Source organism: Palaemon carinicauda, chromosome 31, assembly GCF_036898095.1.
Source record: "Palaemon carinicauda isolate YSFRI2023 chromosome 31, ASM3689809v2, whole genome shotgun sequence".
Classification (NCBI taxonomy): Eukaryota; Metazoa; Arthropoda; class Malacostraca; order Decapoda; family Palaemonidae; genus Palaemon; species Palaemon carinicauda.
The window spans coordinates 74,069,370-74,085,267 of NC_090755.1; the positions used below are offsets into that span (position 1 = coordinate 74,069,370).

Genomic DNA, 15,898 nt, shown 5'->3' on the forward strand with positions numbered 1-15,898 from the left:
GTCAGTCTCAAGGGCATTGTCATTATTCCCCTTGCCTCTTGCCATTCTTGAGCTACATCTAAACCTGTAAAGTATAAAATTTTGGAGTTATAAGAACTGAGATGGCCATCCATTTAGTTTCTATTTGTCACACTTACTTTGGATCTGAAATGAGGCATCCTTTTACCCCATTAAAGCCTAAATTATGTGCCGCCATGGCAGCAGCTGCCATAGTGTTAACGTTGTTTGGTGCCAGAGGGCAGAGATCACGAACTGGTCCATCATAGAGCACAACAGCTTCTGAGCCTTGAATGTTTTCATTCTTAGCCTTTAGTGTCCCTTCCAGTTTAAAGCAACTTGGGTGCTTTTTCATGGTGACTTTTAATGCCTGAAAAAGGTATAGTGTCAATTAGAACATATCTCGTGCAATAGAACTCAAGGATATTTAATTGAAGAAAGTTTTACTTTTTCAATGAATGATTACTCAATTACATAATACAGTAGGCCCCGCCATACGATATTAATCCGTTCCGGAGTTGGTATCGTATGGTGAAAATGTCATATGGCGGGCAATAGAATAGCTAATGTGTGCAAAACCCCAGGTAAAAACATTGAAAATTAGTACGTAACAAAATAGTATAGTAAGCACTGTACTACAGTATACTTATATATAATGTACATGTACTGTACAGTATGTAATCAAATACGTAACATTACAGGATAAATAAAAACTATATACTGTACAGTACTGTAAAGGAAAAATTAAATTTGATTTACCTTTGGAGTGACGCAACTTGAGCTGGTAGTGGGTGGAGGCAAAGGGGGGAGGAGACGGTAGATATAAAAACGTATCAATGCTAATTATGTTATGTACACTTAATAATAAGTTTATTCTTCCTATTAAACACTTAAAATTAAAAAAGATTTTTTTTATTATTTTTGTCTTGAAATTTTTTTATTTATTTTTTTTTTTTTTAGAACTTGAAAAATTACTCTTTTTTTTAGCTTTTTTTTTTAATAGAATCACTATTATCATCTTTGCTTTCTGACACTCGTCTTCGGTTGAGGGATCGAAACCTTCGAAGTCTCGTTCTGCCACAACAGCTGGCCACAGTTTCTTCCATGAGGAGTTCAAGGTGCGCCATGAAACCTCATTCCTAGCTTTGTCGATCATCTTCAGGCATTGAACGATGTCAAAATGCCCCTTCCAAAATTCACAGAGGGTGAGTTGAGTGCTTTCGGTCACTTCGAAGTATCTTTTGAACAAATGCTTCGTGTAAAGCTTCTTAAAGTTGGCAATCACTTGCTGGTCCATAGGCTGGAGGAGAGGGGTGGTGTTTGGTGGCAGATAGAGAACCTTGATGAAGGAGAAGTCAGGATGAATGATGTCCTCGAGGCCAGGAGGGTGAACAGGGGCATTGTCCAGTACCAGGAGACATTTGAGAGGAAGATTGTTCTCTTCTAAAAAGTTCTTGACAGCAGGACCGAAGCAGACGTTTATCCATTCAATAAATATGCTCCTCGTGACTCAGGCCTTGGCATTAGACTTCCAAAATACCGAGAGCCTCTCCTTCGTGATATTTTGTGCCTTGAAGGCACGAGGATTCTCTGAGTGGTATACCAGTAGGGGCTTAATTTTCTTTCAAGTCCCCACTGGCATTTGCACAAAATGCGAGCGTAAGTCTGTCCTTCATCGATTTATGGCCAGGAAGTTTCTTTTCTTCAGCTGTGATATATGTATGGTGGGGCATTTTCTTCCAGAAAAGGCCAGTTTCATCACAGTTAAACATTTGCTGAGGAATGTAGCCTTCTCTGGAACTGCTGCTTTCTTGTCAGAACTGGCCGCCTCTCCATGCCTGACGACTGAGTGAATACCAGTCCTTTTCCTAAAGCGATCAAACCACCCATGAGAAGCCTTGAACTCTTGGGGGCCTTGCTGCGACGTTCCTTTGTCTCCGCCGTCTCTCTGGGCTTCCACGAGATCGGCAAAGATGGCGCTCGCCTTGTGCGAAATTACCGATTGCGCGAGTGTATCACCAGCGATTTCTTTCTCTTTAATCCATAGAAGAAGGAGTCTCTCCATCTTGTCGTTGATCGAGGTTCTTCCACTGGCAAGGACAGTTATGCTTTTAGAAGACTTACTTGCTTCAATGGCTTCCTTCTTCTTGATAATTGTACCAATCGTAGACTGGTTACGGCCATACATACTAGCGAGGGTAACGATGCGCATGCCTTCTTCATATTTCTTTATGATATAGAAATAGGTAAAGTCAGATAGGGATGATATAGAAATTAACATAAACTGTGTCACAGAGTTGTGACTAATGCTTGTTTACCTTGAGGGTTCCACGGTCAGCCATCTTTGAAATGTCTTCTCCACCCCAAAATGCTCCTGCTGGAATGTATAATCCATGGGATGTGGCAGCTTTCCGTAGAGCATCCTCAACATGCTGCGAAGCTAAAGCAGTTGGGGAGCCAACGAGATAGTCTGCTACTTGTAGAAAGTGTTGACCGTACTGCAATAATAAAAAGGGGTTTCTTTTATTTTATTGTCAAAAACTGTAGGTCTCGGGAAATATTAAAAACATCCATTGTACTTTGTTCCCTTATATGAAATATTAAGACACAGATTGAGTTTTACTGTAAATGTTCTGATAGTTCCTGATTTATAATGTACAGAAGGGAAGTTATGAAAATGTTTGGTGAAGGGAATTATTAGGAGTTATGTATCATCATCAACAAGAGCACTCAATAGAGGACTTTCACCTGCTAAGATAATCCATCAGTAAATAAATAGCTTGTACCAGGAATAATTGATAATTAGTGGGACTATTGAATTTATTTACAAAATTTACTGTGTTGGAGCTCGAGTTAACCAGGGTCTACAAGCTTTTCATTTCACACACTGTATTTAAAATATGGCTCAAAATGCTACAGACTTCCTGTAGAATATTTGTCATATTGACCCTTTTATGTTCCGTTTAATCCTTAGGGTGAATAAGTTTAAAGAAATTGTATTTTATCCTCTGATTTTTTTTTTTTTTAATATAAATACTTGTGAACCTTTCTGTAAAGTATTTACCGTATAAACTTCTTTAAAATTTTGACGTCATAGCTTAATATTGTGAAAGAAGTGACACTGCTGCTAGGCCATTTTTTATTCTCTCGTGGTTCTCAAAATGAAATTTGACTACAGTGTTCAAATTCATTATCATACTGTAATTGTAATTTATGTTGGATATCTCGTTTTGCTGTTCAATATGATATAGGCTCTCTATTCGTTTGCCTACCTTCTCTGAGATTGCAGGATGAGCAACTTCAACAATTAGGTCTGGATTGAACTGTCCACATTCTTCCAAGTCATGACAGATATATCTGCAAGGAAAAAAACATTAGGGACCATATCCAATGTTGTGATATATCATAAGTATTATTCGGCACTTTGATTCGATAACTTACCTGCTTTCGATAACTTCTTCAATGAGCGATGATGTTCTATTCCATACAAAAGCCAACTCTAGGTCTGGTCGATCCAGAACAGCATTTGTTAGGTATTTCCCTGAAAGAATTAAATACAAATCTTGCTGCAATTTATTATCATGGGAATAAATCTGAGACTAATCAAATATTTTCATATACTAGATGAAAACATACAGTTCTTAAAAATAGAAAAACTGCAGACATGAAATATTCAAGTTTGGTTGAAAAACAACAACAAACAATAAACAAAACTTGACATAATTAGACACAAGATATTTTTATAATTATACGTGCAAATAGATTCCCTAAGTAATATACATTGACAAAGGAAATGTAGGAGATTTTGAAAAAGGATTTCTATAAATTGACAGGTTTTTATTGGAATTATGAGATTGTTTTTTAGAAATCAGGAAATTAGAGAGACCTGGGTGGGGGAAATGCTCAGATCAGAATTTGAGATGGTTTAGATTTGGGATGAAACAGCATCCTGAAGGGTAGTGAATAGAGAAGACAAGAAGTGGGAAAGCTTAGAAATGTTTTTTAAAAAGATCATAAAAGTGACCTAGACCATACAGGAATCCGGGCAGAAAGTGAACAGTCATTTTGATGTCCAATTCCTTTTTAACTTGATAAATATGGTAACTGCTAGGTTTGCCCCCTTGATTGTTACAACTTGGTAGTGAATTATCTGAACATGTGGTCGTATGGGCCAAATTCTATAAAGTGAATCAAAAGTGCTCTTAGTAAGAATTTAAAAAGGATACAGTTTGCCTCCAACACCCGTAGGGGCAAGACATATTTTATGGCCTGTGAGACTTTTTCTATAAACAAACAGTGTGAAGTGATTGACCCCCTCGATTATAACATGGCAAAAACTACAGTAGCAAAACATAAGGATGTTACAACGGCAGAATACTGAGAAAAGAACTTAAAGAAGCCATTGAAAGGAAAAATTATTAGGATAAAGTGGATGCTGTGCTAAAAATCCCAAATAATTCTCATATGAAAAAGCACAAGAGTATGAAACAAGATATGTTTGGGAAATTGTTGTTTTGCTATAAGTGCTATTCTTATGAGCATCTGTAAAGGAATGTCTTATAGATAAAAACTTCAAAGTATGCTCTTAATGCTCATCATATGACTACATACAAAGAATGTACAGAAAATAATAAGAAATGTATCAACTGCAATTAACAATATAGAACTTTAGCTGCAAAATATCCTGTGAGGAAGGATCTAATTAAAAGGAAGTATGTTTTAGGGAATATACTTAATAGGACAAGTAAGTTGATTGAGAAACTGTAAAGGAAAGCTAACAATAGCTAGTTAATTTGGAGAAGTATGTTTTAGGGATTATACTTAATAGGACAAGTAAGTTGATTGAGAAACTGTAAAGGAAAGCTAACAATAGCTAGTTAATTTGGAGAAGTATGTTTTAGGGAATATACTTACTAGGACAAGTAAGTTGATTGAGAAACTAAAGGAAAGCTAACAATAGCTAGTTAATTTGAAGTACGTTTTAGGGAATATACTTACTAGGACAAGGAAGTACGTTTTAGGGAATATACTTACTAGGACAAGTAAGTTGATTGAGAAACAGTAAAGGAAAGCTAACAATAGCTAGTTAATTTGGAGAAGTATGTTTTAGGGAATATACTTACTAGGACAAGTAAGTTGATTGAGAAACTAAAGGAAAGCTAACAATAGCTAGTTAATTTGAAGAAGTACGTTTTAGGGAATATACTTACTAGGACAAGTAAGTTGATTGAGAAACTAAAGGAAAGCTAACAATAGCTAGTTAATTTGAAGAAGTACGTTTTAGGGAATATACTTACTAGGACAAGGAAGTACGTTTTAGGGAATATACTTACTAGGACAAGTAAGTTGATTGAGAAACAGTAAAGGAAAGCTAACAATAGCTAGTTAATTTGGAGAAGTACGTTTTAGGAAATATACTTACTAGGACAAGTAAGTTGATTGATTAATCAGCAAAGTATTTACTGTATGAAAGTCAAGAGACCATATATTCTGTGAAAGTCTGGGTATCTGAGCCTGTTGCATATTTATTTACTGTATTATGAAAAAGTAGTAGCATGTAAAAGCTAATCAACTATTTGATTCAAGTAAATGGCACTGCAACAACCTTAGTTGAGGAAGCAGTTAAAAAGCATGCTAACAAGGTCAACAACCCTAATATCTCCTGTTAATTCTTTGAATAAAAGTAAGTTCAGTGAATGAATCGAGGGAAGCTGGTAGAAAACGTGTCTGCCTGTTACGATCTTAAAGTCGTTACAGGTTTTTTTAATAAGTCAATAAATGTTTCCAACAACCACCATTGAAATAGGGGTAATGAATATAAAAAGAAAAACAAAAAACAACACATTTATTTACAAACTTATAAAGAAAATCAATGTTACTTATCTGGTTATTTTAACTGACAAATCAAATCAATCAAAACATCAATACAAAGGGGAACAGTCAATAAGGTAGAAATACTTAAGGAATAGTTTTTCTGCAGCTGCTGAGACGATACTGGTACGGAGACTTCAGGCTTGAGAACGTTGCAGAAGGGCGGCTGGAATTAGGATAAAACTGGCACGATAACTGGATTCGTAGACATCGCAGAAAGGGTGCCATCAAGATGGGACATCAGAAGTCTTTTTCAAGAATTCGATGATAGTGTTCAACTAAGGCAAGCTGCAGGCAATGTTGGCTACTTCTTGTCACAAGTGGGGAGGGCTGGCTGCTTCAATTTGTCTTTTCTTCTCAGCCATAACAGGATTTTGGAGATAGGCATTTGTTGTCTGAAGGGAGGGTTAGAATCTGGCTCTATCAGACTTCTGGTCTAATCTGCATCTTATCTTGATAGGACTTGGTTCTCATCTGTTTCGGACATAGTTCCTCTCTTGTCTTATGTCCTGCCCTATCTCTCTTGGACAATCTCTTCTTGAAGTTTATATACCCATGTATGGGCAGAGTTAATTGCAGTGGTCATTTCCATAAAAGGCATTTTTTTTAACAATTCTGCATCTCGGTTGGCCTCCTCAAAAACACCCACTTCGATCACGCCATGGAAGCTTCTAGAAGAAATTTCTGATGCAATCTGGACCATATGTGAAGTCATAACAAAAGGGCAGCACGTGTCCTTCCATGATGATATATTTCATTAACAAGGATATCCATCAGGCTCGGTTTCTCAAAATATGCTGATTCCACTGATTAACCACTGATTAAGACGATGATATCTTGGTCAAAACAGGACAGTCCCCTTATGTCGAGGCTTGGTTTGCCTTCAAAATGCTGACGACGTGAAGTGATGACGTTTGACCAAACAATATGGTAGTCGAATCTTGCCGCTCACACTTTGGGAATACAGTAGATATTTTTGTCTATAATAAGATATCCCTTCAAAAGAATTGTATCTACCCATGACTCTGCCTCTTTTGAGAGATATATTGAACAAGAAAAAAGTTTACTTCCATTGAGAGATGTAACAAGGGAGAAAAACATGTCTCTTCTGCTTCCCCAGTCAGTAAGTTTTGCCAATGTTTTTGTATGAACACCATAGTATGATTGCATTTTAGACTTTATTACTTCATGAATTATTTGAAGGTAAATGTATTGCCATATGCACAGATATAATGTCTTTGTGAAAGTTTTACCTTTCACAAACTATGTACATGATTACCTAAAAACCTTATATAAACACAGACCAATCTGTCACAATATGTTTCAGCAATATGAAATACAGTAGTTAAGATTATTGGCCCTGTGCTAAACTGAATTTTAAAAACATTGCTGAATTTTATGAAAAAAAATTCCCATGCAAATCTATAGCTCATAATCTAGCACTAGCGTCCTTACGGGCTGCAAGTGTGCAAGATCCTGTCCCTGGCAATCTTAAACAACAACAATAGCATCATGTTGTATGCTCGTGAATTCCCAGGTATATTTCTCTTGTTTGGAAAAAAAGACAACTGGTAGCAAAAAGAGTCACATGTGCTGAGAGATCTGTAAGTTATCTCACATTTTAGAGGTAAAAAAAACAAACAGTGGTAGTTGGTTGGTAAGATATGAGAGAATTTCTTCATTAATATAAATTTTTTATTTTTCTTTTTTAATTCATGTTTCAACATAATATCCATGAAAGTGACAAAGTTCAAATTTGGTTGTAGAGACTCGCATGATCTATGAAGAAAAGCATATTTTAGAGAGATTATATTATATATAGAGCCCATCATTCTCCTTAAATCAGAAAACACATTGAATAATACATGAATGTATGCATACAGATCGTGATGGGGAAAGTAAAGGGTTTTTTGACGTAGGCAAAATCTATTTTTGGGCTCAAGCTATGTCGTCCTGATGGAAGTTCCTTCTGGCAACTTTCTACTGTATAATATTTTTGCGATTGATATTACAAGAGAATTACCATCGGGTATCATGGGGTTCCAACCCCTGCAACGACCATCCGAAGATATCGTGTATAATCAGGGACGTATGCTAAGATAACCATAGATATCTGCACTCAATCTAATCCTCTAAGGGGAAGGATAAGTGAGGAGCTGCTACATATCCTATCACCTTTCGGTGCTCCCATACGACCCTTGCCTCTTCATTCCTTTGTATGCAGCTTGTTGCTACAGTGCGATTGTTCTTGTAGGCGCTCTTTTCACCTTTTTTAGAAGATTTTCTTCGTGTCATGGCTTCCTCTTCTTCGTTAAAGTTAAGTACCTAACTCTTTTTGCCTTTTGTTTTAGCTGTTATTGCTTTGTTTCCTTCGGGGAGTTATATTTTAGCTTTTGTGTTAGAGGAAGCCTGAGAGCTTTGAGGCATAAATTGTAGGCCTACAATTAGATTTGACAGCATGTAGAACCTCTTGGTTATTAGAATGAGGATAAGTCCAATATGTTTACCTTTTCCTGCCCTGTAAATGAAATTGATGGATTTTAAGATTAATATTTATATTAGTTTATAACTTAAACCACAAGAGGGACTAATAATTTTGTAGCCACAAAATGAGAGTCTAACCATACATGTCCAATTAGTTTAGAAGAAGCTAGCAAATATAGATTGGAACCAAAGTATCATGCTCTTTTTAAATAACAGATCGAGCTCTTACTTTGTTGGCTAGTATTTTTATTTGAAGTTCTATTTTTACAACTTTTAAGCCATAAGAAAGACTTGTCCGACCCAGGAAGAAGTTTTGATATATTATTTACCTGGATTCTAACTGCATCTTTGGAAAGGTGAAATCTCGACTTACCTTCCAAAGGTAGTTCCCTGAAGATGCTGTTAAAGTTCCCTCACTTGGTAGAGAAGGAAAGTTTTATTCTTGCTAATGGATAGACAGAGAAGAAATTGTTATGAGAATTTTAATTCTTATCAAAAGCCAAGTCTTATCTCACTGACCTAGACAATGTAAAAGATTGTAGAAATCTCGTCTTCAGTATCAAACCACAAAGAGTACCCTGTATTTATATCAGAAAAAGCATTGCTGAGGCATTTGACTACAAAAGAAAGGTACCGTTTGGCATGAATTGCATTCTTTTGAAAATGTGAATGATTAATCTTGTTATTGAAAAAACATGGCTGACCTGAAAGTTATAACTGAATATCCTTTTCAAAATTTTGACCTAATGTTTTGAAGTTTATAGCATAATTTACATCGGTGCTACATCATTCAGAAATTTAGGGAAAGGAAACGCCCAACACCTTTCTCATAGATCAGCAGTTCCACTTAATGTCAAGAGCAAGGAATAAAGCCTGTTACCACTGAAAGAGAAACAGTGGTTGGGCGAATTTCCCTCTGCTGACATCAGTCAGTGAAAGAATTCCATTTAGACTTAGACATTGATGGTGAATATCTTACTGGGCTATGAGATACCTATGGCTGCCTTAATCTCTCTCTCTCTCTCTCTCTCTCTCTCAGATAGTTGTCAATTTTATGGTTGTGGATTTGCTGCATTAGTTTTTAATTTTGGTAGACTTGAGAATAGCAATGAGTAGGGAAACCAGGTGGGCATATGATTCTTGATGTGACAAACAATGCCCCATTACTAACGGTTGACAGAAGTTGCGAACTTTGTTTAATACTTACTCCAAGAGCACAAGATAGGAAAGATACATTCTTGCAGGTTGTCCAATAAGTGAAGTAGAGGATGTCAGATCCAAAATAGAGGAACATGAGTTTCAATTTTGAAATTCAGTTGCCAGAACCACATATGCCATTGCCAACTGTTGACAAAGCTCCTTGCATATGTCTTAATTGAAAGCCTAAGGAAAATATCCGATTTATCCTCCAAGTTCATGCTTAGAAGGATCTTTTATCTCCAACTAGCAGAGTTTCATACCTTGTGCCACCCTTTTCTTCAAGTATGTAGCAGTAGTGGTGTGTCCAAAAGAATTCCAGGGGATAAATATGCATGGAGACCTAAAGAAATTGATGTCAGTTCTCAGACAAACATTCCAAGAGCCTGTCACCTGTAAGACTAAAGGACTGAATTTTTAGCAATGATCAAATTCATCTGCAAGAAGGTGGATTTCTGGATCTACAGAGACTAGTAGAACACTTGCTTGAGAATCATTCCGACTACACGTCTGCCACAAAAGAGTTTTTCCTAGATTTTGTCATTAATCTTAACTGGGAGACTGGTTGAAGAAAAGTTGACCATGACTTGTATTACTAAATCCTGAAATGGCTTTTAAAATGAGCTTCACCAGAGAAATCAGGTGGTTAATCAATGAAAAGGCGATGGTCTCTTCAGAAACCAATGTGCAACAGAGTAAAACTTTAATTTAGTCAATTGTTGCTCTTACAAGCATGACCATGTTTATATATAATCATAGCATCTGATCAGCTAACCCAGGTATTGGCAAAGGAGGATTGGTGAATGCAGATGATGAAATGCCTTCTTAACAATGTGATACCAGTCAATTATATAAATTCTTCCTAATTCTGTACATTATTATGACCTCAAATAACTACAGGTTTGGGTAATATTGCAAACACCTATAACACTGTCCCAATGCCACATGACAACTTTCAGGTAGGTGGTAGGTTGACCAAGGCACTAGCCACCCGTTGAGATACTACCAATAGAAAGTTATTGGGTCTTTTAACTAGCCATATAGTACTACATTGGATCCCTCTGTGATTAAAGCTCATTTTTCCTTTGCCTACACATACACCGAATATTCTGTGGTTAAAGCTCATTTTTCCTTTGCCTACACATACACCCGATTATTCTGGTTTATTCTTTACACAATCTCCTCTTTCCTCATACACATGACGACATTAAGATAACTGAAAAATTCTTCTTTGCTCAAGGGATTAACTACACTATAATTGTTCAGTTGTTACTTTCAACTTGGTATGGGTAGAAGAGACTTTTTAGCTTTGGTAAGCAGCTCATCTAGGAAAAACATTGTTCTCCAGTCTTGGGTAGTACTATAGCCTCTATACCATGGTCTTGAGGTTACACTCAGGCACACTTCTATCTTGTTTACCCTTCCCTCACTTTGCTGTTTGCCGTGTTGGAGTCCTTGGGCTTAAAGCAACCAGCATTTCCAACTAGGGTTGTAGCTCGGCTACTAATAATAATAATGAATCTTCAATAGGAACATTTAAATTACTGTCTCAAAGGCTGGTTGAAGCCAGACAAGTTTCCTATTGTGACAGAGAACCTGACTGATGCAACTGTTCATTTTTAACGTGTTTTTAAAGGTTTAAAGACCACTCATGAATGGCAGGACCAAGGGACTGTGACAATGTCCTAGTTAGCAGGAGTCTGACCATATATACATATGATCACCACCCAAGTTAGGGCCAGGCAATTGCTCCTGATGACTCAGCAGGTAGATTTATAGGGTCCCCCATACACAAGTATGGTGATGTTGCAAACACTACAAGAAATTATCAACCTTGAGCGGAACTTGAACTCCCGGCCAGTAGATTGGCAGGCAGGAACATTTCCAATAGGGCACCACAACCTGTTATTATTATTATTATTATTATTATTATTATTATTATAAGCTACAACCCCAATTGGAAAAACATGATGCTATAAACCCAAAGGGTCCAACAGGGAAAATGTCCCAGTGAGGAAAGGAAACAAGAAAATAAATAAACTATATGAGAGGTAATAACAATCAAAATTAAATATTTTAAGATCATTAACATTAAATAGATCTATCATATAAACTATTAAAACAAGAGGAAGAGAAACAAGATAGAAATAGCATGCCCTAGTGAACCCTCAGGTGAAAGACCAAGGTACAGAGGCAATGGCACTGCCCAAGACTAAAGAACAATGGTTCTCCTAGCTTAAGAGTCTCATCTACCATTAATAAGAGAAAAGTAGCCACTGAACAATTACATTGCAATAGTTATATCTTGAGTGAAGAAGAACTGTTAGGTAATCTCATTGTTGTCAGGTGTATGAGAACAGAGAAGAATGGGAAAATGATAGGCCAGACTATTCGGTGTATGTGTAGGCAAAGAAAAATGAGCCGTAACCAGAGAGAGGGATCCAATGTAGTACTGTCTGGCCAGTCAAATGATCCAATAACACTCTAGCGGTAGTATCTCAATGGGTGGATGGTGCGCTGGCCAACCTACTGACTACAAGAACTTATTCATAGGAGCAAGGTTATTATTATCATTATTATTACTAGCCAAGCTACAACCCTAGTTGGAAAAGCAAGATGCTAGAAACCCAAGGGCTCCCATAAGGAAAAATAGCCCAGTGAGGAAAGGAAATAAGGAAATAAATGGTGAACAAATTAATAATAAATCATTCTAAAAACAGTAACAGCAAAACAGATATGTCATATATTATTATTATTATTATTATTATTATTATTATTAGCTAAGCTACAACTATAAAAAGACACTCAGCCTGGTCAACATAAAAACATTTGCTGCAACTTTGAATTTTTGAAGTTCTACTGATTCAACCACCCGATTAGGAAGATCATCCCACAGATGGAATATTTTGTAGTATTGAGCCTCTGATGGAGAAGGCCTGGCTATTAGAATTAATTTCCTGCCTGGTATTACGAACAGGATAGAATTGTCCAGGAAGATCTGAATGTAAAGGATGGTCAAAATTATGAAAAATTGATTGGGAAACATTCCTGCATTGTCTTGGTAGGTGTAAATTCCTTCAAATAATAAGCACTACATCCAAGATACCCTTGACTACAATAACCCCACCTTGGAACCGAGTTATTGTAATTAGCTGAAATCTCATTCCCCTAAAACTCAAAGTTCATGAGTAAAATATGAAAGTACTCCAAAAACATTGTGCAAGATAATCTTGTTTTACATGGTATATGACTATTGTCACCCACTTGATGAATTAGAGTACTTTGTCTTCCATTTCCTTGCCATTTTAGATTTTTCTCCACTATTATCACTACATTAAGGGGTCAGTTGCCTGACGCGACCTTTCAAACGCCTTCTGTGAAAGGCACCCTCTTCTCTCCATATCCTTCTTCACCGTTTATCACCATCTAATTCTCTGCCTCATTTCCTCCTCACTATCCATACTCGACACATGCTCACACCATATCGGTCGTGACACCTTTATCCCCTCCGTAATCTTTACTATGTCTGTCATTCATTTCATTTCATCATTTTCCAATCTTTGAACCAGTGATATTCCCATACTCCATCATGACATTTAATCTCTATTCTCTGAAACTTTGCATCCTCTTTTCATCTAGAAACCACGTTTCCCATCCATACATTAACTGTGATTTTATAACTGTGCTATAGATTTTAGCTTGATTGACATTTTATTATCACATACCACTCCCACTACCTCTTTCCACTTCCCCTAGGCTGCTTTTATCCTATACAGTACTCAACTTCAGCCTGCCATCCTTTCTCCTGACTTTAAAGTGATTCCCAATTATAAAAAATTGTGCTACCTCTTTTAGAACTGCTCATCTACTTTTAAGTATGGCTATCCTGTCCCTACCCTCCTTACTGCTCATCAAAATCTCAGTCTTATTTGCATTCATCCTCAAGTAACCCTTTTCCAAAGTCTCCTGCCGCTCTACAACCCTTTTCTGTAAGACTTCCTCATTTTCAGCAATAATCACCAAATCATCTGCATATAGCAACTCCCAGAACTCTTCTTTGCTAATCTATTTACTTAACTCACCTAAAACCAGCATAAATAAATATGGGCCTAATGCTATCCCCTTGTGTACTCCTACAATAATTTCAAAGGTTTCTGTTTCCCCAACTGCTGTTATTACTTTTGTCCTTGTTCTTTGGTACATCTCAAGTATTCTAACCAATTTATCTAGGTCTTCCCTCTTCCTCAAGCACCATAACACTATTTCTCATGGTATTATACCATAAGCCTTCTCGATGGGTACTTTCAAACACTGTTAAGGTAGAGTTCAATCTTAAAGAAAAAAAAATTATTGGTAATCATAAGTCTGATTAGAAGGGCAAATCTTTGGCTACTTTCCTCCATATGTTAGGGTGGAGTGAAGCCACCAAATAATCACGTTGGTGTATTGACGTCTTCCAACTATTGAGAGAAAGTATGAGGTTTAGAATAAATACAACAAAAATAAAAATGCAGTTATAGTTCTAGAAAGGCTTAACTTTAGAGAGACCCAACTTCCATAGAGTTTAGAGTTCATTGATATAAGCAGAAAATAAAAGTTGTAAGTTGGATGATGTAACGGGGAAATATAAGGATTTGCCATATCTACTGTTGATAGGTTTGTCAGACAATATATTCCCATCTTTAAAATTAAAACAATTTAGATCAGCAACCTTGGAATATTTAGTTGTGGTACCTTTTGAAAGATAAGATTTTATATTGATAGTGATCCAATTGGTGATTAATACTTAGAGTGCACCTCATATGGTCTACTGTGGGCAATATTAAAGTGTCTTCCTAGAACACTTCTAGCTGAAATAACTTTCTTGTCTTCTTCTTTGCCTCCATTCCAGTTTTCTTTCATGCTGACCAACCTCAACATTTATTAATGAATGCAACTACATCTGCTCCCATTACACGTTGGTACCAACTGATCCTGTCCCTAGCACCAGGCCAAATGACCCAAATTCTTAATCCTAAGCCATTCCATACAGGGTTCAATGTTAGCATTACTAATGGGTATTTACATCACCCCTTTTCTGAATACCTGGTTTCAGCACCAGGCCTTATGGGCTAAAATCTTAAATTCAATCCTCACATGGTTCACCATTATTATTGCTCAGCAGCTCAGGGATCTTTACGTCCTAACAACCGGCACCAAGCACTGCTGCACTCACTTTTTAGTTGATTTTATCTCCATGCCAGTTTCTCTTCTTCCATCACGCTTTCCAGATTTTTTCCTGGTCACTTCATGATGTAAATGCAAGGTTTTCCACTAGTTGCACCGTGGTGCTGAATGGCCTCCCTAGTCCCACATGGAGGCATATGACCCTCAATAATAAACCCAAAACAGATAATGAGACGGGGCAGGAGAGAAGTTTAAATGCCACTCATGAATGGCAGAAGCGAGTGACTGCTCGCAGGAATATGCCCCAGAGGTCGACCATATATGTGCTTATAAGATCAGCGCCAAGGTAGAAGCAGACAATGGCTGCTGACTCTGAGTGCTGATGACTCAGCAGGTAGGCCTATATCCCCCCCCCCTCATCCATAGCTCGCAAGGATGGTGAGGTTGCAGACACTACAGAGACTCGAGTGTGAGCGAGTCTGGAGCCCCAGTTCAGCAGATCTTCTGAAGGGACATTTCCAATAACTGTATTTTTTTTCTCTGTTTTACAGATCTTTGTATTATTCCTCCAGAAACTATATAATCAAGCTTTCACCTTTTCTTAATTTCACTCTGACTGCAGTAAGTGAAGTAAATCGGAATTTGTCCAAGAAAATTGTTCCCCGTCGCTCTCAATTCACCAAATGAACAGTCCAAGCAATGATTGATAGAAATCGGATACTTAATGGCACAAATACATAAATACCTTCAACCATATTATTAACTAAAACCACGCTGAGAACGAGAACATCCAAATCTTGTGTGTTTTGAACATAATTCATAGTTGTGTAATTGGCAGGGCCAGGGCCCACAAAATCAGTAAAATAATCCCATTCGTTTTGTAGTGTTTTTTTATGCAGCTATTAATAAGTTTCTGTGGTTTGCCTTAATTTTAGACAATTGCAGATGCCCGAATATTCTCGTTGCCTGCTTGTACATTTTTGTTATAAATTTTGCTATAATTTATAGAATTTTATTTATTAAAACGCTTTAAACGATTAATTTCTAATCTCAGTTTCTGTGTACTTTATGATGTTTGTAATCGTGCCAATACTTACTGTATAGCGTTAATTAGCAATAGTATTGTCAGTTTCAATTCAATCGTAACTGCCAAAGTTGTTTTGTAGTTGCAAAATGTTACAAT

General features: G+C 36.9%; 1 protein-coding gene across 3 annotated transcripts in view; it reads right to left on the reverse strand.

Annotated features, from left to right (window-relative positions):
• The window catches only part of LOC137624540 (aspartate dehydrogenase domain-containing protein-like), a 33,315-nt gene that overhangs the window by 15,313 nt on the left and 2,104 nt on the right, over positions 1-15,898 (reverse strand). For 2 of the 3 annotated variants that reach the window (XM_068355426.1, XM_068355427.1), the window contains exons 2-5: positions 3,439-3,538; positions 3,270-3,354; positions 2,316-2,495; positions 138-367 (exon numbers count right to left, since the gene is read on the reverse strand). In XM_068355426.1, coding sequence (XP_068211527.1) covers positions 138-367; positions 2,316-2,495; positions 3,270-3,354; positions 3,439-3,538 — 595 coding nt within the window. Of the gene's footprint in view, positions 1-137; positions 368-2,315; positions 2,496-3,269; positions 3,355-3,438; positions 3,539-15,460; positions 15,486-15,898 lie in introns of those variants that run through there. The other variant, XM_068355428.1, reaches the window with a different exon arrangement.